Source organism: Cricetulus griseus (genome assembly GCF_003668045.3).
Source record: "Cricetulus griseus strain 17A/GY chromosome 1 unlocalized genomic scaffold, alternate assembly CriGri-PICRH-1.0 chr1_1, whole genome shotgun sequence".
NCBI classification, from domain to species: domain Eukaryota; kingdom Metazoa; phylum Chordata; class Mammalia; order Rodentia; family Cricetidae; genus Cricetulus; species Cricetulus griseus.
Genome location: NW_023276807.1, coordinates 216,605,233 through 216,632,610, shown reverse-complemented (window position 1 = coordinate 216,632,610; position 27,378 = coordinate 216,605,233). Strand labels below are relative to the sequence as shown.

At 38.1% G+C, this 27,378-nt stretch overlaps 1 protein-coding gene across 1 annotated transcript; it reads right to left on the bottom strand.

The window, feature by feature from the left end:
• Positions 1-17,695: 17,695 nt before the first annotated feature.
• Positions 17,696-26,861, bottom strand: Kcnrg (potassium channel regulator). The gene is given in 8 exon segments (XM_027390684.2): positions 17,696-18,494; positions 18,496-18,520; positions 25,693-26,002; positions 26,005-26,051; positions 26,053-26,123; positions 26,125-26,273; positions 26,733-26,745; positions 26,847-26,861. Coding segments are annotated over 8 exon segments (825 nt in total). The 3' UTR covers positions 17,696-18,299.
• Between the last annotated feature and the right edge of the window lie 517 nt (positions 26,862-27,378).

Here is a 27,378-nt window from a genome sequence, read left to right as displayed (position 1 = left end):
AATGGTTCCAAGAAACATTAAATTTGTTCATGTTTATCAACAGCCAAAATTTATTCATGTTTGTAGTCACCTTTGATTCCTCCAATATTGGAATTGCTGTTGTAGTTAAGTTCCTGGTTATTTCTCACCCCCTTTTCAGCAGCATCTTAACCAAGTATTTCTTTGCATCTATTTTAATCTAAAAAAATTTATCATCTCCAATATATACCACTGATTTGATTTTTCTAAAACACTGCTCTTTCCTACAAAGTGGAATTCAAAGTCTACATCATGATCTTGCGTCACCCTAAGTTGTTACATTTTTTTCCTCAGATGATTAATTCTAAGCTTTTTACTTTTAAAGCTCCCCCTCTCCCTCTCATTATGTGTGGGCATGTATACCACAGCATCTATGTGGACATCAGGGGACAAACTTTGTGCCATCAGCTCACTCCTTCAGTGTTTACAGAAGTTCCAGGGATCAAACTCGGGTCACCAAGGTCATACAGCAAATACGTTTACTAGATATGCCATCTTGCTAGTCTCCTGTCTGGTACATTTTAAAATTTAAGCCAACTCTCTTGTGTCTGTCCAAGTATTTCTTTTATTACCATGCTGTTAACTATTACTCTCACGGACTGAACAAATTGCTATCTGAATGTGTGGTGGGTTAGGTTTGGTGTTGAGACAGGATTTTGCTCTGTTGACCAGATAGCTCTCTAAATTGCAGTCCTCCAGAGTCAGCCTCTGAGTGAATAGATGGAATCACAGGAGAGTGCCATCTTGCTAGCTTTATATAATTCTTAAACCTTTTTCCTTACCTTAATGCATCTGAGAATTACAGCATTTCTGTCAATATTTACACCTCCTTTACTTACATGTATTACTCTTTTAAAGACATGAGCAATATAAATGAAATTTTTTAACTTTAAGGTACAAAATTAATACATCAAGAAATGTAAAACACTAGCATAAACATTAAATCCTAACAGTCAATCTATTTTAACAAGTGAGATAGCTAATGTTTATTTCTCGGATAGTTATCAACCAGCTATGGTAGTATAGTTTTCGAATTTTAGCTAAGTAAATAAGTTATCTCAAGTGATTCCTGTGTGTTTGTTTTGTTTTAATGGAACAATTGGAAACATCTGTAAAGTTATTCGTATCAAGTTAGTTAACATACTGTGCACCTTTTTAAAGTACAGGTAAATAAATGAACAAATTGTTGGTAAATTAAGACTATGAAACAGTAGATACAGATTCATTAAGTTTATCACTGGTTTACTATGGGTAAGAGAATTTTTTATTAGGAGTGAAAAGGGTCTTATTTTTATAAATAGTATATGTTTCATTTTTGAAAGGAAGAGAGAAATCCTTGAAACTTTAAAAAATCCTTTGAGATTAGCTCCCAGCCTGCTGCGAGTGCGTTGGTGAGGCAGCCTGCTCTTTTCCATCATGCCAAGCCCGCCGAAGAGTCACCGTGAGCAAGGCCTGCCCTCCCGAACTGAAGAAATGTATGGACAAGAAGTTATCATTGAAGTTAAATGGTGGCAGACACATACAAGCAATACTATGGAGCTTTGATCCCCTTATGGATCTTGTGATTAATGAGTGTGTGGAGATAGATGGCAACTAGTGGGCAACAGCATCATCATGTTAGAAGCCTTGAAGAGTCTAAACAATGGCTGCTCCACAGAGGAGTTCACATCCTTCCCCAAAGGACTGTTTGACTGGGGTGTAGAATTGGGTCATGTACATTTTCATAAGAAACTTTTTGCTAAAAAAACCTTTGTGATACTCAGAAAAAAACAATCATTTGAAGTGTTGTTACCACACAGTCACTCAACTTTGGAAATTTATAGAAAGGGAATTACTGTGGAGGAATTTTAAGTGATAATTAAGAATTAACTATCAGAACTAGACAAATACCTTCAAAGTTAGATAATTCTAAAATTAGCTTTTTTTTTTTTTTCTAAAAGTTCTCAAAGCATCCTCTTGCTCACATGCCAGTGAGAAAGTGGGCAAAAGCAACTGATGCCAAGCCTGACAACCTGAGTTTGATTTCAGGGATTCACAGGGTTCTTCTCTAACCTCCACTTTCTCACTTTTAAAATTTTAAATTGAATTTCAAGTTAGAGAAAAGACCCCAAAAGTAAAGTTTTGCAATCCTTAATAGCATAAGTTGTTCAATTAGTGATTCTTACTTTCTTAGAAGCCCCCAAAATTTGTAAGTACTTTGTAGTTTTATAAATTAATAACTTAGCCACCTTGGTGCACATCTGTAATCCTAGCATTTGAATGTACTTAGCAGGAAGAGCACAGGTTTAAGTTCGGGCTGAGTTCTGAAGAAGGAAAATACAATCACTAACTTGTTCTTTCTAGAAAGTGCTCTGTTGGTGTAACTGAAAAGAACTTTGCAATGGTTTTAAATACAATAACTTGTTCTCTCTAGAACTTCTGTTTTATAACTCAAGAAAACTTTCTTAAGGGTTTTAAATGCGTGTTGCCAGGTCCAAAAGAAACTGGGCAAAAAAGGCTAGCTGTGGTGCCTAGAGCATGTTGGGCCTGGAGAGATGGCTAAGAGGTTAACAGCACTGGCTGCTCTTCCAGAGATCCTGAGTTCAATTACCAGCAACCACATGGCGGCTCACAGCCATCTATAGTGAGATCTGGTGCCCTCTTCTGGAGTGCGGGTAGAACAGTGTATACATAATAAATAAATGAATCTGCACTTACAAATCATTTTCTAAAAAAGCTTAATTGCTGCTTTCATTCTGCCTTTTATAGTAATTCTATTACTATGTTAAGTCCTACATAACCTATAGAAATTTTCTTGGGTGTTGATTCAGAAAGGCTACCTTACCTATTTTGTAACTACTTTTAATCCTGTGTATATGTCATAATATGATAATATGCTTCTGTATTGCTCTCCTACTAGCCTGTTAGTGGAATTATCTTGAGCCTAGGTGTCTTAGTTCATTTGATGATCAGTGTTGTAAAAAGGGCTTTTAATTCTGTATATTATCAGAAAATATGTTCATTCTGTTATTCCATAGAATATAGTGATAACAGTATTAGTGTGGCTAGCCAAATAAAGACAACTTGTTGATCAGATTGCCTGAAAAATATCTTTTCAGTAAAATTATCAGGCCTCGGCTAAGTAAAATTTATAGGTGACCAACATCATGGTTTAACTGAAAGACAAGATGAAATGACAAGCATGAAACTTGTGGAACAGTATTTCATGTATGGTCTAAGCCTTACAAGGAGTTCTTTATTTTTCATAGAAATAGCATAGTAGTTGGATAAAGTTTACAGAACTAAGAGGATCTATGACAGTATGTATCTATTTTAATCCTTCAGAAAAGTGTTGCAGAATAAAATGTATTCCCAGATGCTCTTTCTAAAATATTAAAGCACCTTGAAGATAAGGAATGACAGTTTTTCTACCACCTCAAGATTAAATGTCTTTAAAGTATTAATATATTTAAATAGACTGGAGTTTTTCATTTCATCATGATTGACTTTGTGGTTTCTCTATTAAAAACAGCTTTAAACTCTTGAGTCAAGCTTGCTTAGGCTAATGAACTTTTTCATAACAGTGAAACCAGAAATTCTTTTTGCCTCACCAAGAAACAGTTTTGCAGCAGTACAGTATGACTCCTTAACACATTTATGTTCTTTATACTGAATTTTAACCTGCTTGCCCAACCCCAAAGTACCAAGTTTGGCTCTTACAAGCCTTAATCCGTACATATCACTCATGTTTGCCCTGCATTTGGAAATCATCTCATTTCTGGACTCTACTTTTTAGGACCCAGCTGTATAAATTCACTGATGCTCTAACCTTACTTTTTTTTATTTTTCATTTTGTAAACTTTATTATGAAAAAAGGCTCACTCCACTTATAAATGAAATCTCTTGGTTTGATTTCATATCATGGCCTTTGTTTTCTTTATAGTTGATTACTCCCAAATTATACTTGTTATTGTTGTAATTTAAAGGCAGCTCGAGAGAAAAAGATTCCATGCAACAGGGTTCAAATAGAGGTTTTTTGTTTTTGTTTTTTTTTTTTTTTTTTTAAATAAGGGAAGGGGATCATAAAAGGGGAAAGGGAAGCAGGGGATACCAGCTTCTGAAGATAAGAGCAGCAGGACAGAGGAGAAAGAGTGGGAGAGAGAAGTGAACAGACAAGGAAAGGGAGGGGGATAGGAGGTGGGAAGACCCTTTTAAAAGGGAACATTGTGAATATGCACAGGTGGCTGCAGCCCGGGGTCTATATCCTGTCAGAACCCCAAGGCCAGGCCAGTACAGATGCCTAGATACTAACAGTTGCAGCTATCAAGAAAATATATATTCACCGGGCGTTGGTGGCGCATGCCTTTAATCCCAGCACTCGGGAGGCAGAGGCAGGTAGATCTCTGTGAGTTAGAGACCAGCCTGGTCTACAAGAGCTAGTTCCAGGACAGCCTCCAAAGCCATAGAGAAACCCGAGTGCTGGGATTAAAGGTGTGCACCACCACCACCCAGCTGCCATGGAGAGATCTTTGTTGAGAATTCTTTTATCTAAAATTACTTTTTGCTGGGTGGTGGTGGTACAGGTCTTTAATCTGTAAGCAGAGGCAAACCTGGTCTACAAAGCAAGTTCCCGGACAGCTATGCAGAGAAACCCTGTCTGGGGGGAAAAAAAAAGAAACTAAATAAAATTACTTTTTTTATTTGCATTTCCATTTTCTGTTTTTGTTTGTTTCTTTTAGGACCAGGTTTCACTCTAAACTAGGCAAGTCCTGCCCAAGCCTCCTGAGTACAGTGATTAATATTGTAATCATTGTATTAAGATGATGTTCTGCTTTGATTTTCATGTGTATAATAGATTCACTCTATAAATTACTATATAGTAATTTTAACAATTCTTTAATGCATAGGGAAAATTGAATATATTTTGTATTTGTTACATAGCAGATATTAATACCTAATACTCAAATGTTTAACTTTAAAAGGCAAGTCATGAGTTTTGAAATTGTATTAGAAGTCATAACCATAGCTTTTCAAATTTACTTTTATTGGTATTTTTGCTTTTACTTACTCATAACTGAAAACATGAGATTTCTTACAGAAATATTAAAATGATTGTTTTAGATTAATTTGTTTCATACTATTTTGTTTTTTGTTTTTTTTTTTTTTTTTTTTGAGATAGGGTTTCTCTGTGTAGCTTTGGAGTCCATCCTGGCACTCAACTCTGTAGACCAAACTGGCCTCGAACTCACAGAGATTCACCTGCCTCTGCCTCCCGAGTACTGGGATTAAAGGCGTGTGACACCAACACCCAGCTATTTCGTACTGTTTTTCAGCCTGTTGTTCCTTTGGGGGGGAAAAGCCATTCTAGGTTTAGAGAAAACTGGAGTTAAATTAATTAAAGAATCCACAGAATAATACGTAAAGTGAAACAATAGATGCCCATTAAATTTTTTCAATAATTCTATACATAAGGATCAGTAAGTTACTTTTCATTTTTTGTCTTCATTTTTAAGGTCTCAGATAATGTAACTTCCATTTTCACTCATCAATATGTATATTATTCATTGATCTAACAAGTTACTTTGTTCAAAGGCAGTTGTCTTTGTTACTAGTCTCTTTAATGTCACCAGGATGTATTTCATTAGGAAAGGAATTGAGCATGTATGAGAAGTTTTAAGACTGCACTAATAAAGAAGGACATATCAAAAACAGATTAATGGAATGTAAACTGTTGCTAACTAGTAGCTCAAGGGAAATCAGATTTAAACTCAAATAACTTAAAGCAGGTGGAAGATAAGCAGTGACTGAAATGAGACAATAATAGGCGAAGTTTAAACAGGGATCAAGGCATGATGAAGGCACAGCTTATACTGCAGTTTGAACAAAGAAAGTGGGCCCTGGGAAGTAGGTAGAGAAATGAGGATTGGCACTTTGAGACTGTTTACCGTTTGCATACGATGCCCTCATTTCAGGACTGCATGCAACCCTTCAGGAGCCAAGATGTGATGCTTTGAATAAAAAAGAAAAAACAGCTTATAAGAAGTGGTTGAAATCCTGGGCAATGGTGGCTCATAACTTTAATCCCAGCACTTGGGAGGCAGAGGCAGGTGGATCTCTGATCCAGTCTGGTCTCCAAAGTAAGTTCCAGGACAGCCAGGTCTACACACAGAAACCCTGTCTCAAAAAAAACAAAAGAAAAAAAGAAAGAAAGAAAAAAAGCATTGCCAAGTCTAGTGTCACCAGCCTATCACCCTAGCTTCTTGGGAGGCTAAAGCGCATGATTTATTTTTTATTTTATGTCTATGAGTGTTTTTGTTTGCAGGTATGTCTGGGTACCATGTGCTTTCCTAGTGCCATGAGGTCAGAAGAAGACATCCCCTGGAACTGGAGTTAACTACTGAGTCATCTTTTCAGTCACAAAAATCTTGCATCTTGTTTTAGATAATTATGCTTTTGTAAAACTTGTTTTTGATAGAAAAAATACATAAGAACAAGTCTATTAATCTATTTTTGGCCATCTTCTGGAATTTCTTGCTAAATCTCCTTTGAAATGCCACAGTTGTGGTCTTAAACAACTTCTCTTCCTGGTTTTCAAATTTCTGTTTGTTTGTAAACCAGGGTTTCTCTTTGTAACAACCCTGGCTGCCCTGGTACTTGCTTTGTATAACAGGCTGGACTTGAACTCACAGAGCTGCACTTGCCTCTGCCTCCTGAGTACTGGGATTAAAAGTGTGAGCTACTATGTCCAGCTAAATCTCTGTTTTTTATTATAGCTCTTCAGTCAGGATGCCAGATCTTTGTGTTTTAATGAAACTGGAGATTGGTACACTTCCCCCAGTTTCCATTATTTGGCTTTCCATTTGAGAAATTAATACTATGCAATTTTGTAGCGTTTGAACTGAGCAAAATTAGACTTTTATTCCTCAATTTCATTCCCTCTGTCTAATATTGGGAAAACATTTGTTTTATTGAAGAAGGTAAAGTTCTATAGTATTAGCACATTTTAGTCACTGATCCTCCAAACTAACACAAGGGTAGGGATTTTTCTACAAATATGGACTTTGAGATGTGACACTCTTAGGAAAAAAGGAGGCATTTTAATTCAGTTTGGGGAATACTAAATGGTATGTTATGCCAAATAAGATAGCTTATTTATATAAATATAACTTAAATTTTATTCAAAATTTTTTTAGATTTATTATTTTATGAGGATGTATGTATGTCTGTATCACATGTTGGTCTGGTGCCCTCAGAGGTCAGAAAAGGGCATCAAATCCCCTGGAGCTAGAGTTACAGATGGTTATGAGCCACCATGTGAGTGTTGGGAACTGAACCCTGATCTTCTGCAAGAATAACAAGAGCTCTAAACCTCTGAGCCATCCCTTTTAGCTCTATACATTTTTTTTAAAGAAAATAATTCATTGTCCTCACTAAAGAGCCTCATGAAATGGATTTATGTGAATAATTGCCAAATTTGTCTCTTTAGCCTCAATTTCACATAGTCTTATCTTGGTAAAGCCAATGATTTTTTTTTTTTTTTTTTAGGGTTTACTTATTATATGTACAGCTTTCTGTCTGCATGTATCCATGCAAGCAAGAAGAGGGCACAAGATCTCATTACAGATGATTGTGAGCCACCATGTGGGTGCTGGGAATTGAACTCAGGACCTCTGGAAGATCAACCTCTGAGCCATCTCTCCAGCCTCAAGCCAATGACTTTTAATCAAAGCATTTTGACTAAATGCCTATTGGTTCAAATGTAATATTGTAAAAAAAGGAGCTCACAGTCTTTCAGATGGTTCCTCATAAGCTTGTTACCCTTCAGTAATATTACCACCAGCGTCCAGAATAAAAATATGATTTTTATACTTCCCTTTTATCTTAGCAATCATATGTTCCACTTTTTTTTTTTTACTTGAAATGTTACATTTATTCTTTTACAATGAATTTTCTTTTTGGATACCAGATCTCACTATATAATCCATGTGGGCTTCAAACATGTGGTACTCCTGCCTGCCTCTCTCCTTCCTAATGGCTAGGATTACAGGCAAGCATCACCGTGCCTCATGGTCATTTCCATTCTTACTGCTACTGTTTGGTTTAGATTTTCTTCACTCCTAGGTAACAATAGTCATGCCAAATTTCTTTGCCATAAGACCGAATTCAGGACAGCTTTGTTGACATAACCGAGTCCCAGACCAACCAAAGATATAAAGTGAAACCCTCTTACCACAAATTATAAAACAAAGCCTTTGTGTTTGTGTGTGTGGCAGGGTCTCCTATAATCCAGTTCAAACTCATATAGCTGAGGATGAACCAATCTTCCCTCTACCTTTTCAAGTGCCAGAATTACAGGCCTATACCAACACACCCAGTTTTATATGGTGGTAGTGATCAAACTAGGGGCTTTGTGTTTGTTAGGCATTTTACCAACTGAGTCGCATTCCTAGCCCCAAAGGCATTCTGCTGGTAACTGTCCAATCTCCATAAAAGTGCTTCAGAGTACTTGCAGTTTTCTACTGAGGGGATTATCTCAAGTGGCACTTATTCTGTATACCAAGTGGGCTGTTGTCAGACATTGTCTTGTACAGTGTCTTTTTGTTTACAGTTTTAATTCCTTCTCCACATGGTCTAAGCAGTTTGGTCAGTTCTTCCCCCTGCACTTTTTGTGGGGAGGGGTGTGTGGCATCCATGGTTTCAAAATTCACACCTATAGAACAATTTACAAAGCAAATCAAGATAGCAAGGGAACTTTTTTGCCACAGAAACTATTATTTATTGGTTTGACACTTGGCTCTATGTCAAACACTTTTAATATCCAACCTAAACCATCATGAATAGGCTTTTAAATATGTATATATAATCATGGGATGTGGTGCTGCTCAGATATAGAAAGTTTTCCTAAAATACCTGATAACTTAGAGCTGACTACCAGCAATCCTCCACATTGCATAATATATAGGTGTAAATACTATATAAGCACACTTGACTGTAAGGTTTCAGGTTTTGGCTTCACAAGACAGGGTTTCTCTATGTATTCCTGACTGTCCAAAAACTCACTCTGTAGGCCAGGCTGGCCACAAACTTAGATCCAATATACCTCTGCCTCCATGTGCTGGGATTAAAGGCATGTATTCCTGGCTTGGGTTTTGTTTTTAATTCACATTTAAGGTATGTGAGACTTGTGGCCTGAATGTAGACAGGTAACACAGAATAAAGAACCCTGGGGATGATACCGTACATAGTGGAGAACTCTTGCACTACCAAAAAATGTATTATATAAAAACTAATGACACATAAAAACAAATTCTTATCCCATTACTAATATAACTTCCCTACCACTTGGAAGATGAAGGCAGGAGCATCAGTCTCATATGTTTGACCCTGCCTCAAAAACCCAAAACAAACAAACAGTATAACCAAAATAAATGTCTTATCAGAAATCAAATGTTGGACAGCCAATCTAGTTTTCTCTGTCTTAGTTTAGGGAAGAATGGTTTGGTGTACTTTTCTTGCTAACAGTACACTAACTTTGATACATTTTTGCTATGCATGTGATTTGGCTAGTTGGCCTAAGTTCATGCATATAATGCGTTTAATTTTTTTATGGTGTTTGCTGATTAGACTTAAAAACTAAGAGACAGGGCTGGAGAGATGAGTCAGAGGTTAAGAGCACTGGCTGTTCTTCCAGAGGTCCTGAGTTCAATTCCCAGCAACCACATGATGGCTCACAATTATCTATAATGAGTTCTGGTACCTTCTGGTGTGCAGGCAGAACACTATACATAATAAATCTTTAAAAAAAAAAAAAACCTAAGAGACAATATTCTCTCTCAATTTAGCAAGGACTAAAACAGGAAATATTTAAGCTGTTATTAATGTGTTCTTATTCATATTTGCAAATGACAATTTTGAGATTAGAAATAGAATTTTAATGATCTGATATAATATCTATGGAAATATACAATATATATAATAGTCGTTTGTTCAATAAATATTATCTACTGTGTGCTAAGTACTATTCTCAGCATTGAAGAACCTGACTGTACAGGACAAAATTGCTGTCCTCTGTAGTTGCCAGCACAATTCATAATATGAACAGTGGGTTAAACATTTCAAATAATTTCTCTAAATTCATGGGATTATAAAACAGTACTTTTAAAAAGGAGAGATGACCATAATTTTAAAATACATATTATTTGTAGGTGGAGTTTTTGTCAGGACCATCAGCTGCCCAATAAAGGCAGAGATTTAATATTAATAAAAAGCTAGGCTAGTGGTGCGTTGGTGGCACACGACTTTAATCCCAGCACTTGGGAGGCAGAGGCAAGCAGATCTCTATGAGTTCGAGGCCAGCCTGGTCTCCAGAGCAAGTGCCAGGATAGGCTCCAAAACTACACAGAGAAACCCTGTCTCCAAAAGACAAAAAAACAAAAAGCTAGGCTAGTAGCCTAGGCCTATTATTAGCTTAACTCTTACATTTTAAATTAACCCATATTTTTTATCTACCCTCTGCCACATATACCTTCTTTCAACACAGCACAATCATCTTGCTTCTCTCTGCATCTGCTTATGACTCCCCTGACTCTGCCCTTCCCAGTCTCCTTAGTCTGGTTCTCTGAATAACCATATCCTGTCCAGCTATTGGTCAGTCAGCTTTTTATTAAACCAATCACAATGACATATTCACACAGAGTAAAGGAGTATTCCATGTTGTTATTCATTAGGGAAAATGTATTTTCAACATGAGCAGAATTCATTAATTATTTTAGCATTTATCCCATCTGGAAACATCTGTCATCTCAGTGAACTCCTTTGATTCACTCTATTGAATGGGACACTAACTGGAATATCTAGGTATGGGTCTTTCAGAAAGAGACAGACACTGCAGTTTTAATAAAATAGGTAGTTACAGATATTACAGGAAAGTCAATATTCTTGTGTAGAAACAAAAGATTTCAAAAACATTAATATGGGGACCAATCAGCTCTTCATTGAATTAATGTGCTTATTTTACATTTTAAATATTTGTTTTTATTTATGTGCATGTCTCTATATACATCAGTGCCCACAGAGGTAAGAGGAATGGTGTTGAATTCCCTGGAATTGAAGTCACAGGTAGTGACTGGGTTCTGGGTCCACTTGGAAAGCAGTAAGTTTTGGGGGAGGGGGGAGTTTGAGGCAGGGTTTCTCTGTGGCTTTGGAGGCTGTCCCAGAACTCACTCTTGTAGACCAGGCTGGTCTCAAACTCAACAGAGATCCGCCTGCCTCTTCCTCCCGAGTGCTGGGACTAAAGGTGTGGCTACCACCACCCGTCCCAGTTTTATTTCTGACCAGGCACTGAATAGTTTCAGCTTCTGATTTTTCTTGAACCTCAATAACATAAAACTGATTGGAAATTCTTCCTGTAAAAGTTTTCTTAAAGATGCTACTAGCACTTAATTTTACCTTTTAGTTAAATATAAACGCTACATCTACAGAGTCCTTACCTTGTGATAAAACAGGGACTAATTTGAGCTGCCTTTAAAACAACATATGAGACCAAGTAAACAAGTAGTAGAAAGCTGTTTAGGGCAAACTTGAGAATTACCTAGTTTGCTGGTGTCTGACTTTTCTTCTGTACTATTTGCATCTGACAAACTTCAGCTTTGCTTTTTGTTTGTGCTAATTCTCATAAATAACAGGAACAGTTACATTATTAGAAGTGTCTTTGACTAGAGATTCTACCAGGGTTAAAGAAAAAAAAGATTTGCCAAGAGCAAAGTTTAGTAATATAAAAGTTACTATATGGAAAGTTTCATAAATAAATTTTTTAGCCTCCTTATAGCCAGAGTACCTCTGGAGACAGCAATGTGGATAATTAAGCTTTGCTTTTGTTTTCCTGTTTTCATTTTGTTTTTTTGAGACAAGGTTTCTCTGTGGAACAGTACTGGCTGTCCAGAAATTGCTCTGTAGATCAGGCTAGCCTCGAACTCACAGAGGTCCACCTGCCTCTGTCTCTTGAGTGTTGGGATTAAAAGTTTTCTGTTTTTTAATCATTCATGTTTATTGTTTTTTTTTTAAACCCATTTTCCCCTAAACTAAAACAATGCACTAAAATAAGAAAGTTGCCATTTCTATAAAAATGAGAGGATGGATGCTACTTAAACAAAACATTCATCTTTTTGGACCATTACTACCTATCAGTCACTAACCTTACTAATAATTACTAAAAGTATTATACTTTTTTCCTTATACATAACTTTTTGAGGTACTGTTAGAAAAAGTTGGAGTTTTTCTTTGTTCCCACAACCTAGAATTCAGAAATGAGTAAGCAACTCTTAGGAATGTCAACATTTTTACCAAGTTTTTCTTTTCTTTTTTTTGGGGGGGCGGGGGCTCTTGGGTTTTATTTTTCTTTTTTTTATTTTATTTTATTTTTCAGACAGTCCTTTGCTGAGTCCTGTGTAGCACCAGCTGTCCTGGAACTCACTCTGTAGCCTAGGAAGGGTGTGGTGCAGTAAAACTTATGTCACTACCAAACAATAGGCTTTACTATGCCATGAGAGAGGCTACAATCCCAGTCTTTCAGGTATGGCCTCTTCTTCTTTTTTTTTTTTTTTTTTTTTTGGTTTTTCGAGACAGGGTTTCTCTGTAGCTTTGGAGCCTATCCTGGCACTCGCTCTGGAGACCAGGCTGGCCTTGAACCCACAGAGATCGCCTGCCTCTGCCTCCCGAGTGCTAGGATTAACGGCGTTAGCCACCAACACCTGGCCAGCCTCTTCCTTTTCAATGCCTGTTTATTTTTGCTTATTTTGGTTTAGCTTTTCTTCTCCCCACCCCCGATGTTTTCAAGAAATGTGCACAATGATGTTTCAATAGCAAGGCTGATGCCATGGATGTAAAAGCCGCAATCAGAGTGGGTGCAATTCTAATTAAATGATCGGTAACATCACAGCATGCTGGGGGGAAGCATCAAAACTGTCCATTAAGTTTCTCTTTTCTTGAGGATCAGAGGTTACACATTGTGTCCAGTCTCTTCCTTGTTTTTTATGTGATTCCCCATCAGACCTCCAGCATCATTACTCGACCTTATCTCCCAGATCCTTCATGTAAAAGGCTTGCACCACCTTGGGGTTGTCTTTCTGGAACTGAAGGTTCACCATAGCTTTCATGTGATAGTCTTTAACATACAACTTTTTGTTGGGTTTTCAAGATGGTTTCTCTGTGTAGCCTTGGCGATCTTGAAATTTGCTCTGTAGATCAGACTGTCCTTGAACTCAAAGAGCCTCTGCCTCTTGGCTGCTAAAATTGGGGGTGTGTGCCACCACTGCCAGGCTTTTAACATAAAACTTTTTGGAAGCCAGGTAACCAAGTGTTGCTCAGGAAGCAAATGTAATGGCTGTAATCCCCTCAACTGCCACAGTGGAGCTGGAGCTGAGGCCCACAGCGCAATCCTATTGCTATGGAAGACTGCACGGGCAGGTTCTGGGGACCACCAGGGCCACTCTGTGTCACTGCTCAATGTTTATTTTTGGTGTATATTTGATTCACTTTTTTTCTTTTATCACTCTAGCCCAGCAAGGATCAAGGATCCCTTAAACTTGGGGTCCTCCTTTCTGTGTCAGTTTCCCAGAGCTGGGGCTACAGTCATGTGCATACTTTGTGTGTGTGTGTGTGTGTGTGTGTGTGTGTGTGTGTACGTACATATGTATGTATGTGTGTATGTATGTATGTATGTATGTATGTATGTATTTTTCCTTCTGCTTTTTTATAAATGATTTTGTGTCAGCAGTTGATAGTTTTATGCTGAATAGTTTTACCCCCTGAATATTCTATAGAAATAAATTTTTCATACTTTTTGTTTTCCCATCCCCAGGTTCCTTCCAGATGCTTCCCACCTCCCTATAGGCCCTACCCATCCAATTTTATGTTCTTTCTCTCTTTAAAACAACAAAAATTCCCCACAAAATGAAAAGCAAAGCCAATAAGCCAAAGACCAATAAAACAAACAAAAAATGTCCAAACAAAGTATATGAGACAAAAAGTCTACAGAAATACCATTGAGTTCATTTTGTGTTGGCCACTTCCTGCAGGGCATGAGGTCTGCCCTCAAGTCTGGTCAATATACCCAGTGAGACTCCACTGCAGAAAAATGAGTTTTCCTTTGTCAGTGGGTGTCAATTGCAGATAGCTTCTTGGTTGGGGTGAGAATCCATGTCTACTTCCCGCTCAGTGCTAGGACCCTATCTGGCTTGAACCTGGGGAGTTCATATGTGTATGAATCTTGTTGTGTGTGGAAGATACGGACTTCTTGGAGTCATGCATTACCTCTGGTGCTCTGGTTTTTTAAGACAGGGTTTCACTGTGTAGCCCTCACGATCCTGGAACTCACTCACCTTTGGCTGTTATAGTCTTTCCACTTCCTCTTCTGCATAGACCCCTGCGCTTTGGGCGGGCTTTGATGAAAACATCCCATTTAGGACAGAGTGCTCCAAAGTCCCTCACTCTCCACATTGTCCAGCTGTGGGTCTCTGTGTTAGTTGCCATCTATTGCAAGAAGAAGCTTCTCTGAGGAGAGCTGAGGAGAGCACTGATCTCTGGATATATCAGAATGTCTTTAGGAGTCATTCTATTGTGATGTTCCTTTAGTAAAATAATAGTATTAGGTTTTCTCCGAGACCAGTGATCTGTATAGTCTCAGGTTCTTAGCACTTGCCAAATATGAGTTCCATCTCATGAAGTGGGGCCTTAAATCCAATCAGAAAGTGGCTGCTTATTCCAATAACATTTTGTCACTATTGCACCAGTGTATCTTGCAGGTAGGTCATTATTACAGGCTACAGGATTTGTAGCTGGAAGATATTGATGAATGTATAGTTTCAATAGACATATATCCACATGGTCTAGTGAAAATTCTTCCTTACTTAATTTCATCTCCACAAGTGATTTGCATTTTTGCTAAAAATTCTATCCATTAAATGTATATGGGTATTTTTCTATAAATGGAAAATGTATACTCTAGTTTCTCTTCAGATCACATAAATCTTTCACCTTTTACTAAAGATAAATGGAAACTATATATACATATATGTACCCTACAGTTTTTGTTTGGCGAAACAATCTCACTATGTCTCCCAGGCTGGCCTGGAACTCAAGGAGCTCTACCTGTCTCTAGTTCCCAAGTACTATGATTAAAGGTGTGCATCACTTTCACCAACCCTGTGTACTGGAATTTTTTTCCACTTTTGACATCCCTTTCTCCTAAGCTTATAAACTACTGCATACTTGTTTTATTTCATTTGAGACAGTGTCTCAGTACCTAGCCCTAGCTAGCCTTTGAAACTAGGAATGTAGACTAGGCTGGCCTTGAACTTACAGAAACCCACCTGCTTCTGCCTCCTAGGTACTAGGATTAAAGGTGTGTGCCACACCAGCTCTGCTTCATGGTTTTGTTTTTTGTTTTTATGAAATTGCCCATGTATACATATGTATACATATGCATGGGCGTGCACATCATGGAACATGTGTAAATCAAAGAACAGCTTTCCTGAATCAGTTTTCTCCATCTACCAGGTGGTTTCTCAGAATTGAATGCTAATCCCACTGATGGAAAATGAGACCACTACCACAGTTTAAAGCCAAATTTGAAGCATGCTTTAATAGTGGCCAAGTCCATCTCTGGGTTTCCAAAAGATGGCCCCAGAGTTATGGTTTACAGTGGTTTAAGTATTTCCTGTCAGATATAATCAGGGGCAAGCATATATCCTGATGTCCCTCCAGCCTATATCTAATTGGGGGCAAGTGTACATCCTGATGTATTTCCTGCCTGTAAACTTCCCACCCACATGTGATCAAAGCATATCAGGTGCAGATGGGTCAAACAAATTTGTGTAGGGGAGTGAAAACATGTGACTTGCTATCTCCTATAAACAATAGCCTCCAGCATTTCAGGAACTATCTGTCCTTCAGCAAGGGGATTGCAGACCAGAGGCATAGTAATTAAAACTTAAAATGTAACTTTGGCTTTCACAGGAACTCATACTTTTTAAGAATCTACATAATTCCTTCTATTGCTTATTCCATATTGATGAACTTTGAGTTTATTTTCTGCTGTGGTGATGAATTTCTTTATTTGAATGTATGCTGTTTGGGAATAAGGATTTTTGTCCTACTCTATGTTTAATACTTAGAATTTAGTATAATGTGCTGACTAATTTTATGTTAAATTGACACAGGTTAGTCATTTGAAAGGAGGGAACCTCAACTGGAAAACATGCTTCCATAAGATCAGGCTATAGGCAAGCCTATATCACATTTTCTTAGTGATCTATGAGGGAGGGCCGAGTCCATTGTTGGCAATGTCATCCATAGGCTGGTGGTCCTGAGTTCTATAAAAAAGCAGGACAAGCAAGCCATGAGGTGCAAGCCAATAAGCAGCACCGTTCCATGGCCTCTGCATTAGCTTCTGCCTCCAGGTTCCTGCCCAGTTTGAGCTCCTGTCCTGACTTCATTTAATGATGGGCTAAAATATTGAAGTATGCTCACAAATAAGCACTAGGAAAATCAGGAATGTTAAACACATCTCCTCAATTAAGGAGATGTGTACCTGTTTACCACCCAGAAGTCTGGGAGTGGATGCTGTCTGTAGGGCCAGACCACACCTGAATCCCCCAGACTATTATCTTTATTACAAACATTTCCTCCCTAGACCTTTATCTTTAGCTTTGTTTCTCAGTCAATAGAACTCATCCTTTGGAGAGATGTCACAGGTACGTTGCAGTTTGGTGACCTCTATGATGACTTAGATCACACCCAATCCTCCCCTGAGACCTTAAGCTATAGAACCTATCCTTACTGAAGAGGCAACATTTTTTTTTTTACAAAAGAGTATCAATGTAGTCACCCCTTAAGCTTTAAGCTTTGTGATAACCGTCACCAGGAAACTTTTTCTAATGTTGTACTGTACTTAAATATAACTAAAATAACCCAGTGTCAGATTCAAGTTTGAACCAACGCAGGCTAAGTTGTGTTGAATTGGATTTCCTTCTTGACTTACAAGGATGGTTACTCTGCAGGCCCTGATGTTTACAGAGACCCCTCACAGAAGTGTAAATTGAATAAGCCCTTTCTTCCTCAACTTGCTTTTGGTTCTGGTATTTCAACACAGCAATAGAAACCCTAACTAAGACAAATATCTAAAAGATATTCTTGAATGAATTGCAAACTTTGAAGTGTTGCTACACAACAGCTTTTCATTCAACTATAAACAAATACTAGAAGCCTTTTGATGAAATGATTTCTCTTTTAGGTGTTTATCCTAGAGTTTAAAATAACACAAATGTAAAGAGAGAAACTAAGTTATTATGTGTATTTTAAATGCTATTCCAAAACTTTTCACCAAATTTAGATACTGTATGATTGATAAATTTAGTGCGATACTGTATATATAGTAGCATTAGAAACTTTTCAAAGAACTTACATTTAAATGAGGAAAACATAGTTTTATTTTTTATTTTTATTTATTTATTTATTTGGTTTTTTGGGACAGGGTTTCTCTGTGTAGCTTTGGAGCCTATCCTGGCACTCGCTCTGGAGACCAGGCTGGCCTCGAACTCACAGAGATCCACCTGCCTCTGTCTCCCAAGTGCTGGGATGAAAGGCATGTGCCACCAATGCCCGGGGAACATGGTTTTATAATGACATATAAATCTATGCAGAATGATCAGCTGCTGAGGGGTACAAGTCGTCATATGCACACATTGCATGCATGAGGGTTCAATCCCTGACACTGCAGGTAAACAAAAGGGCAAGAAGAAAAGGAGGCCTCAGAAAAGAGATGGGCTTGAAAGTAAGTGACCCATGATCATTATCATTATTAACAGTTACTGAGTACCTACCACATGCCAGGCAACAATAAGAACTTTGTTCCCCTTAACCACCACACACATAACCTATGAGGGAGTTCCTAGTTAATAGATAAAGCTGAAACACAAAAATGTTAAATGCCTTAAGTCACCTAGCTAATAAATGACCAAACTAGGATCAGACACAGTCCAAGTCCAGAGCCCATTTTTAGAAGTTATGAGATTTCATGGCAAAAGGCTTTAAAGGAGCAAGTGCTAAAGCACAGGTACAGTGTTGTTTTGAAAGAGCATGCAGGGTGGCTTTAAGCACTGCTGGGGCCTGGTTTGCCCAGCAGCAAGAAGGCAGATAGGAGAGAACATCCAAAGTCAAACTAAGTACAACTCTGACTAACATACATGCTCCAAGTATGAAGCTTCCAAACAAAGAGCATTTTCCCCTCACTGTCTCTTTAACAGTCATTTCTGAGATGATGCTGGTATGGTAGTAGTTTCTGGTTTGGGTGTTTTATTGCCCCCAGGGATCCCTTCAAAGACATAGCATTCACTTTTGTCTCCAGAGGCTGAGGTTCTAGTGCTGACCAGATGAAAGCCTTCCTTTAATAAAGTATCAATCAGCAAGACAAAGACATTTGTTCCATTAGTCATTTTTTTGGTTATCAGGCTTTATGGATATGTACCTGAGACATACAAATAAGTATTTTATTACAAAGCATTCCTTTAATAACTAATAAATCTACACATATAAACTTGTTTACAACCTCAGATAAAGGCATCATACCTCTCTTGTTTTTTTTTAAATGGTTTATTTATTTTCATGTGCATTGGTATTTTGCACACATGCATGTCTGTGTGAGGGTGTCAGATTCCCTGGAGGTAGAGTTACAGGCAGCTGTGAGCTGCCACGTAGGTACTGGGAATTGAACCCATATCCTCTGGAAGAACAGCCCTGATCTTAACCACTGACCCATCTCCTCAGCCCCTCTCTTTGGTTTTTTAAGACAGGGTTTCTACACAAAGACCCATGAGGGCCTTGAATGAAAAAAATAAATAAAAAGGAAAGGAACATGACTGCTCCTAGGAACAATAGAGGAGAAAGTTTATTTTATTTTATTGGTTTTTCCAGACAGGTTTTCTCTGTGTAGCTTTGGAGCCTATCCTGGCACTCGCTCTGTAGACTAGGCTGGCCTCGAACTCACAGAGATCTGCCTGCCTCTGCCTCCCGAGTGCTGGGATCAAAGGCCCTTTGGCTGAGAAAGTTTATTATACATAAAAGGGAGAACATAGGTCGAGAAAATGGTGTCAGAACGTGGTTTTACGAACTTCCACGTAGACTTCACAAAAGCTTAACAAGGGATTTTAGCAGCAAAAGAACAGAGACAAACTTGACTTCTTGGTAACAGCATTTTCTCAGGTGGTCCTGTTTTGCCAGAGACAAGCAGAGACTCGAGCGATTCCTGGCTCAGCATAAGTGGAAAAACCCACAGGGCTCGTTTTAAAGAGGCCCAGCTAGCTCAGTCAGTAGAGCTTGAGACTCTTAATCTCAGGGCCATGGGTTCATGGGTTCGTGCCCCACGAAGCAGGCAGTGGCAATGACCACATCTCCAAGCTGGCAGCATGCTGCTTGATTGCAGCATAGACCAAGGCACTGAGCACAGTTCTCGGTGCTGGTGGTATAGGTACCCCGCCATCTTGGAAAGACATTGGCTAATACAGCCACTGCTTTCATTTAGCACTGTTGTTTAAAAGATTGCATGGCCAGAAAAAGACACAGATTTACAGTAAAGACATATGACATATTGAGATGAAGAAAAAACCTCTAAAGGTTAACAATGTGTTTAAAAACATATATAGGCTTGTGAAAGAAAAGGAAACAGGATAAACTTAAAAAAAAAAAAAAAGAGAGCAGCTGGATGTGGTGGGACCTTTAATCTCAGCACTTGTGAGGCAGAGGCAAGCAGATCTCTGTGACTTCAAGGCCAACCTGGTCTACAGAGTGAGTTCAAGGGCAACCAAAGTTACACAGAGAAACCCTGTCTCATAAAAGGAAAACATAAAAGTAAAAGAAATAGAGTAATGAAAAAGCCATGTAAAGATGGAAAATACACAGAGAGTCTGGATACTATATGCTATATTGTTGTCTTTAAATTGTTTGATTGCTGAGGAAAAAGCTACGACTGCTAAAATACATTTGATTATAGGTACTGCTAAATTAATCCAATTTATACATTTTAAAAATGCTTTGACTTCAAAATTTAAGTCTAAGGACAGGCTACTTGGCAAAAGAATTTCTGCTTTTGTTTACACAGGACATGAAAGGTTGTGAATTTCTTCCAGACTAACATGGTTTGATCAAGCAAGACCCTCTGAAGCAGTGGCCCAACTGATCCTACATCCAAAACATCTGAGATGATGCAGTCAAAGACCACTACAGCCAGGATTTCTGTGTTTTATCATGATCCCCATGGTATGGACATCTCCCCCAAACAGCAGGAAGCAATTTGGAATGAACGACGTCCGAATTCCCAAATATTGTTTATAAATGTTTGTTTCATTTAAATGGGTTGGTTATATATGGTAATGAGCATAGTCAATCTTTTCAAAGGAAAAAAAGGCAGGAGTAGGGTATAGGAATGAATACTTTGCATTGGTATGGATTTTCATTTATTGATACAATTTTTAAGGTCAATATTGTGATATGTATGTCTCCCCTTGTTTAGGTATTGTGTTTATACAGATCTTTTAAAATGATACGCATAATTAAATCCAGGTTATATAGTCACCTATGATAGTCAGAACTTATAATTAGGTTAGTTAGGCTTTCTAGATATACAAAGATGTATTTGAGATGGATAGATATTCTTCAAACCTTTCAAAGATCTACAGAAAAATGGCATTTAAATGGTTTAGGGCTTAACTGCTCCAGGCACACTAATTACATCAGAAAGGAGGATGGGCATCGAAGAAACTCATTATGGAGCTTGCCTTCAACATGGCAACATTAGCCATTTGGGCAAGAAACTACTCTTGCCTGTACTGTTTGTTGCAGAATAAACTGGACATGCAGGACCCACAAGAAAGTGACTGCTGAACTTGCAAAACAAGTCAGTCCTGAAGGGTCCCGGCTTCATGGAGAAGTCTGCCAGACACACTGCAGCCTATGGGCTGAAGATGGATGCCCCAACGTTACAGAGGAACTTTGGGTACCTGTCCAGGTAGCAAGATGCCTCTGACAGATCTAGAGTTTACATATTATCTTTCTGTGGTCTTTGATGGAGTTGAAGACAGATAGTTAGGATTATAGTTTTCTTTAGTTACTATAAAAGAGAAGTTACATGTAAGACCTTAGACTAACAAAAATAGGATAGATAATAGAATATTTTCTTTAAATCTTGCTAAATGTTAATGGACTATATATCATAACTATAGTTCTTACGTGATAATTGTTTTGTTATATATCTTTACTATGTTAATGTTAAAACCCTTCTTTTTTAGGCAGAAAAGAGGAGATGATAGGGGAAGTCCTTCTGTGTATATTTATCTTATTGGTTGCTGAATAAAGTACTGTTGGCCAATATGGAAGCAAGATAGGTGGGACTAGGAGTTGAGGAGGATTCTGGGAAATGTAGTAAAAAGAAGTCTTATGATCCAGGCAGGAAGTGACATAGCAGGCTGACTCAAGAATATAAGCAGGGACAAGCAGGAAGTTGCTCTCTTCCTCTTCCTCTTCCTCTTCCTCCTCCTCTCTGGAGCCACCATATGATCCCAGGAAGACAGGACACAAGGCTGGTGTCCTCTATAAGTCTTATAAATATATAAATTAATAGTTATGGTTGATAATTAAGACTGAGCTAGCAGATAAGAAATCCTAGTCATTGGCCAGCAGCACTGTACCTAATAAAAGTGTGTGTGTTATTTTAACCACCAATGTGGCCTCGGGGCTTGGGCAACTTGGCATAAACACTTATTGTTACATGCAGGGACATCTGGGAGAATCCAGAGTGCACATGACCCTTAGCCATGTGAGAAGGGGGAGAAGAAGGGAGAGTGGACAGAGAGGAACCAGGCACTGCAGCCAGGAGGCCCAAAAAAAGTAGACAAAAAAGGAACGGGTAACCAAAATGGTTGGATTATTTAGGGAAGGGGAGCCCAATCCCTGGGCTGGAGAAGTTTAGGGTAGTGGGGCAGGTATGCCAGCCAGAAGGACCCTGTAACAGGTAGGACTGAAGGTTGCTGGGAGAACCTATTGGCCAGCATCCATTTTGATATGTTAAATAGATACCTAAACTATTTGTTCCAGGCCTCAAACTCATGATCCTCTGCCTCAGACAAAATGCTAGGATTACAGGTGTGGCTTAGCAACTTTTTTTTTTTTTTTTTTTGGAGACAGAGTCTTATCCCTGGCTGTCCTGGAACTCATTTTGTAGACCAGGCTGGCCTCAGACCTGTGCCTCCATGCCTGGCTCATAACTTTTTAAAAACAGATTTCCTTTGGAGATTTCATCTTGAAATTCAAATCAATAACTCTAGATATTAAAACAGAGACTGTGATACAAAATCATCCCAATTACACTTATGATTATAATCAAAATTGTTAACTTATCATTTATTTTCTGGGACAATTCTATCAAAGAACTAAACTGGCCTAATTTTTGATATAGTATGTTATTTCCAGTTTCTTTTTCAGTTTGCTTTTACCCAGTTTGACCTAAATGATTATTAAATTGTTTTATTAACACTGTACTTTCACAGTTTTCCACTATATCTAATTTTTTAGTACTACCATTATAACTTGTGGTTTATTCCTGTCTAACCAGCCTTTTCATGTCAAAATTTAAAGATATAAAATGTAAAGACTCCATTTTATTGCTACCTTTTCATCAATAATTGCCTGTTACTGGAAAGCAAAATATGGTAGTCAAAAACAAGATTGAAAATGAAAAACCCCACAAGGGGGGTGGTGGTTCACACCTTTAATCCCAGCATTCAAGAGGATCAAGGCAGATCTCTGTGAGTTTGAGACCAGCCTGGTCTACCTAGTGATTTCCAGGATAGCCAAGGCTACACAAAGAAACCCTGTCTCAAAAAAAAAAAAAAAAAAGAAAGCAAAACCCTTTACTCACTAAGTACTCCACAAAGCCAGAACATGGCTCCAGAAAATAACACCCATATTTGCTTTAGTTATGGCAATATAGCACAAAGAATATCTGCCATCAAAGATATTTTTGTGTCTTCCCGCAGTTTGTTCTAAAAAATGTTAAAACAGGCTTAGGTTGGTTCCAGGCAGACACCAAAGTTATGCATAGTTTCATGAGTGTAAAACAATATTTGAGCACAGCCCTAGTCTTTTTTTTTTTTTTTTTTTCTTTGAGACAGGGTTTCTCTGTATAGTTTTGTAGACCAGGCTGGCCTGGAACTCACAGTGATCCGCCTGTCTCTGCCTCCCGGGTGCTGGGACTAAAGGCATGGGCCACCCCTGCCTGGCTTCTAATCATTATTAACTGAGGTCATGCTGAAATGTTCCCTGGAGGTCACGTTCAGGAAATCATTACTGGAAAAGAAAACAGTTAATAGTTTAAAAATTATCAATCTACAAAGCATATCTCAAAAAAAAGTTTATTGTGTTTGATACAAATTTTTAACAGTAGTAAAGCATTTCATCTATTCCCAAGTCTGTATCTAAATTATACAGTCTAGTAACAGTTGTCACACAGTTACAGAATATCATGAAAGTATTAAGATGCAAATAGAAAGTAATAGGTGGTTTAAAAAAAAGAATGTACTTCAATAAACCACTGAGCAAAAACTACTACTCCTGACTCCCTGTGATGCCAAACTGAAAAGGGATTTCAAGACATAAGAAAAAGATGAACTAACAGAAAACCTGTACTTCTTTCTAGTGTTGCAGGTAGAACCCAGGGCCTTCCCCAGTGCATGCCAGGCAAGGACTTCTCCAGTGAGTTCCATCATCACACCTTATTTTAAAAAGTTAAGGTCAACTATTCTTTTCCATCTAGTTTAACATAAAAAGGAAAAATCAGAAAACGGGTACAAATGAAACTCTAGAATCCTGAGACCATAACTTGAACTAAGCAGTGTGCTGTCACATGAATGGGCATCTGAAGATGCAAGCCAGGGACCTGAGAGAGAATAACCAAGCAACTTAGAAGGCTAAGAACACACTGAAGAAGCTTGGAAGCCAGCCAGGCCTATTCCACCATATCCAGCATCCAAAACATCTGAATGGACAGATTCACACCAAAGACTAGCAACAATTACAAATCAAAAGTATTTATGCCCAGAGTTTTCACCCAATCACCATTTATTTTCATATCACTTTAAATAAAGAAGAATTCCAAACTTAACCAAATATATCACCACATGGTAGCTGGGTGTAATATATGCCTATAATCTTAGCATTCAGGAGGCAAATACAAGTGAATCAGAAGTTCCAGGCTAGCCAGAGCCACAGAGATCCTATAAAAAATAGAAACTAAAGAAATAGCTCTGGACTTAGAATTATCTGTTAGGAAAATTAAATATGCCTTTCTCAGATTAAGAGTTGCAAAAAAAAAAAAAAAAAATTCTATGCTGTTTCTGAAACATATACCAAAAGGGGGGGGGGGGGACACCTGATGTGTATATACAAGAATGATCCAATTTCAGTTTCTAACCCTATTTTCTAAGATTATAATTAGCTCCTCCAAAATCTAAATTTTAAAAGAACATTTAGTATTCTATCTATCATGTGTCTCCCGAAAATTGAGGATGCCATTTTTTCCTTAGGGTTCTAACTTTCTGAAAAGGAACACCAAAAAGATCATTATCATTTAATTGAAATTTGAAACAATAAAAATTCCATTATTCCTCTTATTTAAGTACTTATTTCCCGAATGAAAATGAAGAACAGAGTTTAAAGCAGTTTGGTAACAACAGGACCTTGGGTGTTCTTCATGGCTTAATTAATTGATACCCATTTCTAAAATGACATTTCAGCTTTTTTGGAAGACCAGGAAATAAGTATATAGATTTATTGGCATACTTGGCTATAGCTCATTGTCCTCCAGTTGGTAGCTGAGACTAAGGTATGTGTTGAGGGAGATATAATCACTGGACTCCTTCCTGATAGCTACTGTAAAGGCTAAGAACTCTAAAATATGTCTATCTCTCAAAAGTGATTGCTTTTAAATGCTGTAAGTAAAGACAAAAAAGTTCTTTTTCCTCCTAAAAGTTAAAAACAGCTTTCACAGTTGGTAACAATCACACACAGCATTAAGAAATTTTTAACGGGATGAGGTAGTGTGTCCCTTACTACAGGGCAGAAATCAGCCTTAGGATCCAGCCAGGTGCAATGGTGGTGCTCACTTTCAATCCCAGCATTCGGGAGGCAGAGGTGGTGAGAGAGCCACAACTACATAATTAGACCTTGTCACAAAAAAAAAATTAATAAATACAAAATAAAAGCAACCATAGTTTTTAAGGTCTAGAAGAACAAAAGTGTGTGAGGGAATCCATCATACCACTGAACCTCTCCTGTGTTCAAGCCAGAAAGAAGCTAATTCATTCTAAGCCATTCATTAGCAGTGGAATATAATCTACAGAATCAGTTCCTCTTACAACTACAACAGTTTCTATTTTCCCTGGGCAGTCTTGGTTTATTACCTATCCCACAATACCTCCTTAGTCTGAAAGTGCCCAAGTTTAGAAAATAACTACTTGTTCTAGCTGAACAAAACATTAGTCTGAATAAACATTTTTTGCCAGGAAGAGTTTTAGGCATAAAGAACTTTTCAGTTTGGAAAGAAAATGTCAGAAAACTGGAATAAAAGAGGTGCTTCAGCATTCAAAATACCTGACTCCAGTGTGGTTTTCAATAATGCCATCAGAGCCACAGTAGAAAACCAGGTCATGGTGAGAAGGTCTTTGTGGAGGCAGTGGAAGTAAAGTCATCTGAGGAGGGAAGGGGTTACTGCTCCGGGGCAGTGCTGCAGGTTGCTCTACAAACACTGTAATCCTCCTAGTTAGCAGCTCAATTGTTTTGCTACAAAAGCTAAACACTCTGAAGAAGGCTGGATTATTTTGGTTTAGGAAATGCACCTCCATGACAGCAGGTCTTGATTGTAGCAGGTGCTGGCTTAAGAGATCAACAAGAGAATCAAGTCATAGAAAAGAGCTTCTCTCTGAAGCCTAAAATATTCTGAAAAGTCAGAGTAATACAAGCTCATTTCTCAGAAAATCTAAAATGAAACTAAACAAAGCACCATCTCTATCAACAAAAATCTGGGCCATCAACTGTCTTGAATTCTTGGTCTCTGCCATCTAACAAGCCTGCCAACAGAGAGGTAGGGAACTGCTTTAGGGTAGATAGCCTTGTTGTGAATATCTTCCCTCCCAGGTCCTGACTACTCTTTCTTCCTAGCTTCTCATTAGAGGCTACAAACCATTAACAGACTTGTAGAAACCCTCTAACCCTAACCTTGGAACTGTAAATGTTTTATATGATTAAGAAATAGGGAAGTAGAGAAAACTAGACCTAAATTCCAAGGTAACTATTGTCAAGACAAATAATGTATCCATAGCTATGCTTGCAAATGTGAGTTGCTTGGGAACTGAACTTGCAGTGTATAAAATGAAAACACCAAGTGAAACAGAATGTCAGTGTAGCTCATGATATCAGATAGATCCCTTTCCTGTAATCCACTTAAAAAAAAAAAAAAAAAAAAAAAAAAAAAAAAAACTCTTACAATAGGTGTGTGGTTCAGGGGTAGAGTACTTGCCTAACCTTTGTGAGGGGCAGAGTTCTGTCTCCAGCACTGAAGAAATCATTCTCAATGAAACCCTAACATAACTCTGTATTTCAAACAGAAAACCACTCTTTCCACAAATATTTACCAAGCCCTCGTGCCTGAGGAAAGAGACTTAAAGAAAACGTGATCTGGTTTTAGAATCCCCTCAGAAATAGCTAAAATCATGAATTATGCTAAGAATAAACAGCCCTTACCTCACCTTCAGCTTGACCATCTGATAGCTGGTAGCTGAGGAAGACACTCTGCTTTATTTTTTTTATTTTATGTACATTGGTGTTTTGCCTACATCTGTTTATGAGAGTATATCAGATACCCTGAACAGAAGTGTGAACTGCCATGTGGGTGCTAAGAATCTGAGCCATCACTTCAGCATTTTTATCCCAAGACATAGTCTGTGTGTAGCCTTGGCTGCCCTGGAACTCTCTGTAAACCAAGATGACTCAGAGATCCACCTATCTCCGCCTCCCAAATGCTGGGATTAAAGGCATGTGCCACCACTGCCCACATTTTCTGTGCTTTGAAGCTGAGTTACCAGCTTTTCTCATCCCTGATCACCTTAGTTCTTCTCAAGCAGATCAAAGGGTGAAGTAAAGATACTGCTCCCTAAAAAACACAATTTCAATTAATGGGCTTTCTTTCAAGGGCCCATTTTACCATGACAGAAGCAAGTTTTCTTTGTTCTCATTTGAATTCTAAGCAAGGTTCTTGAGAAAATTATGTCCTATGGCCAT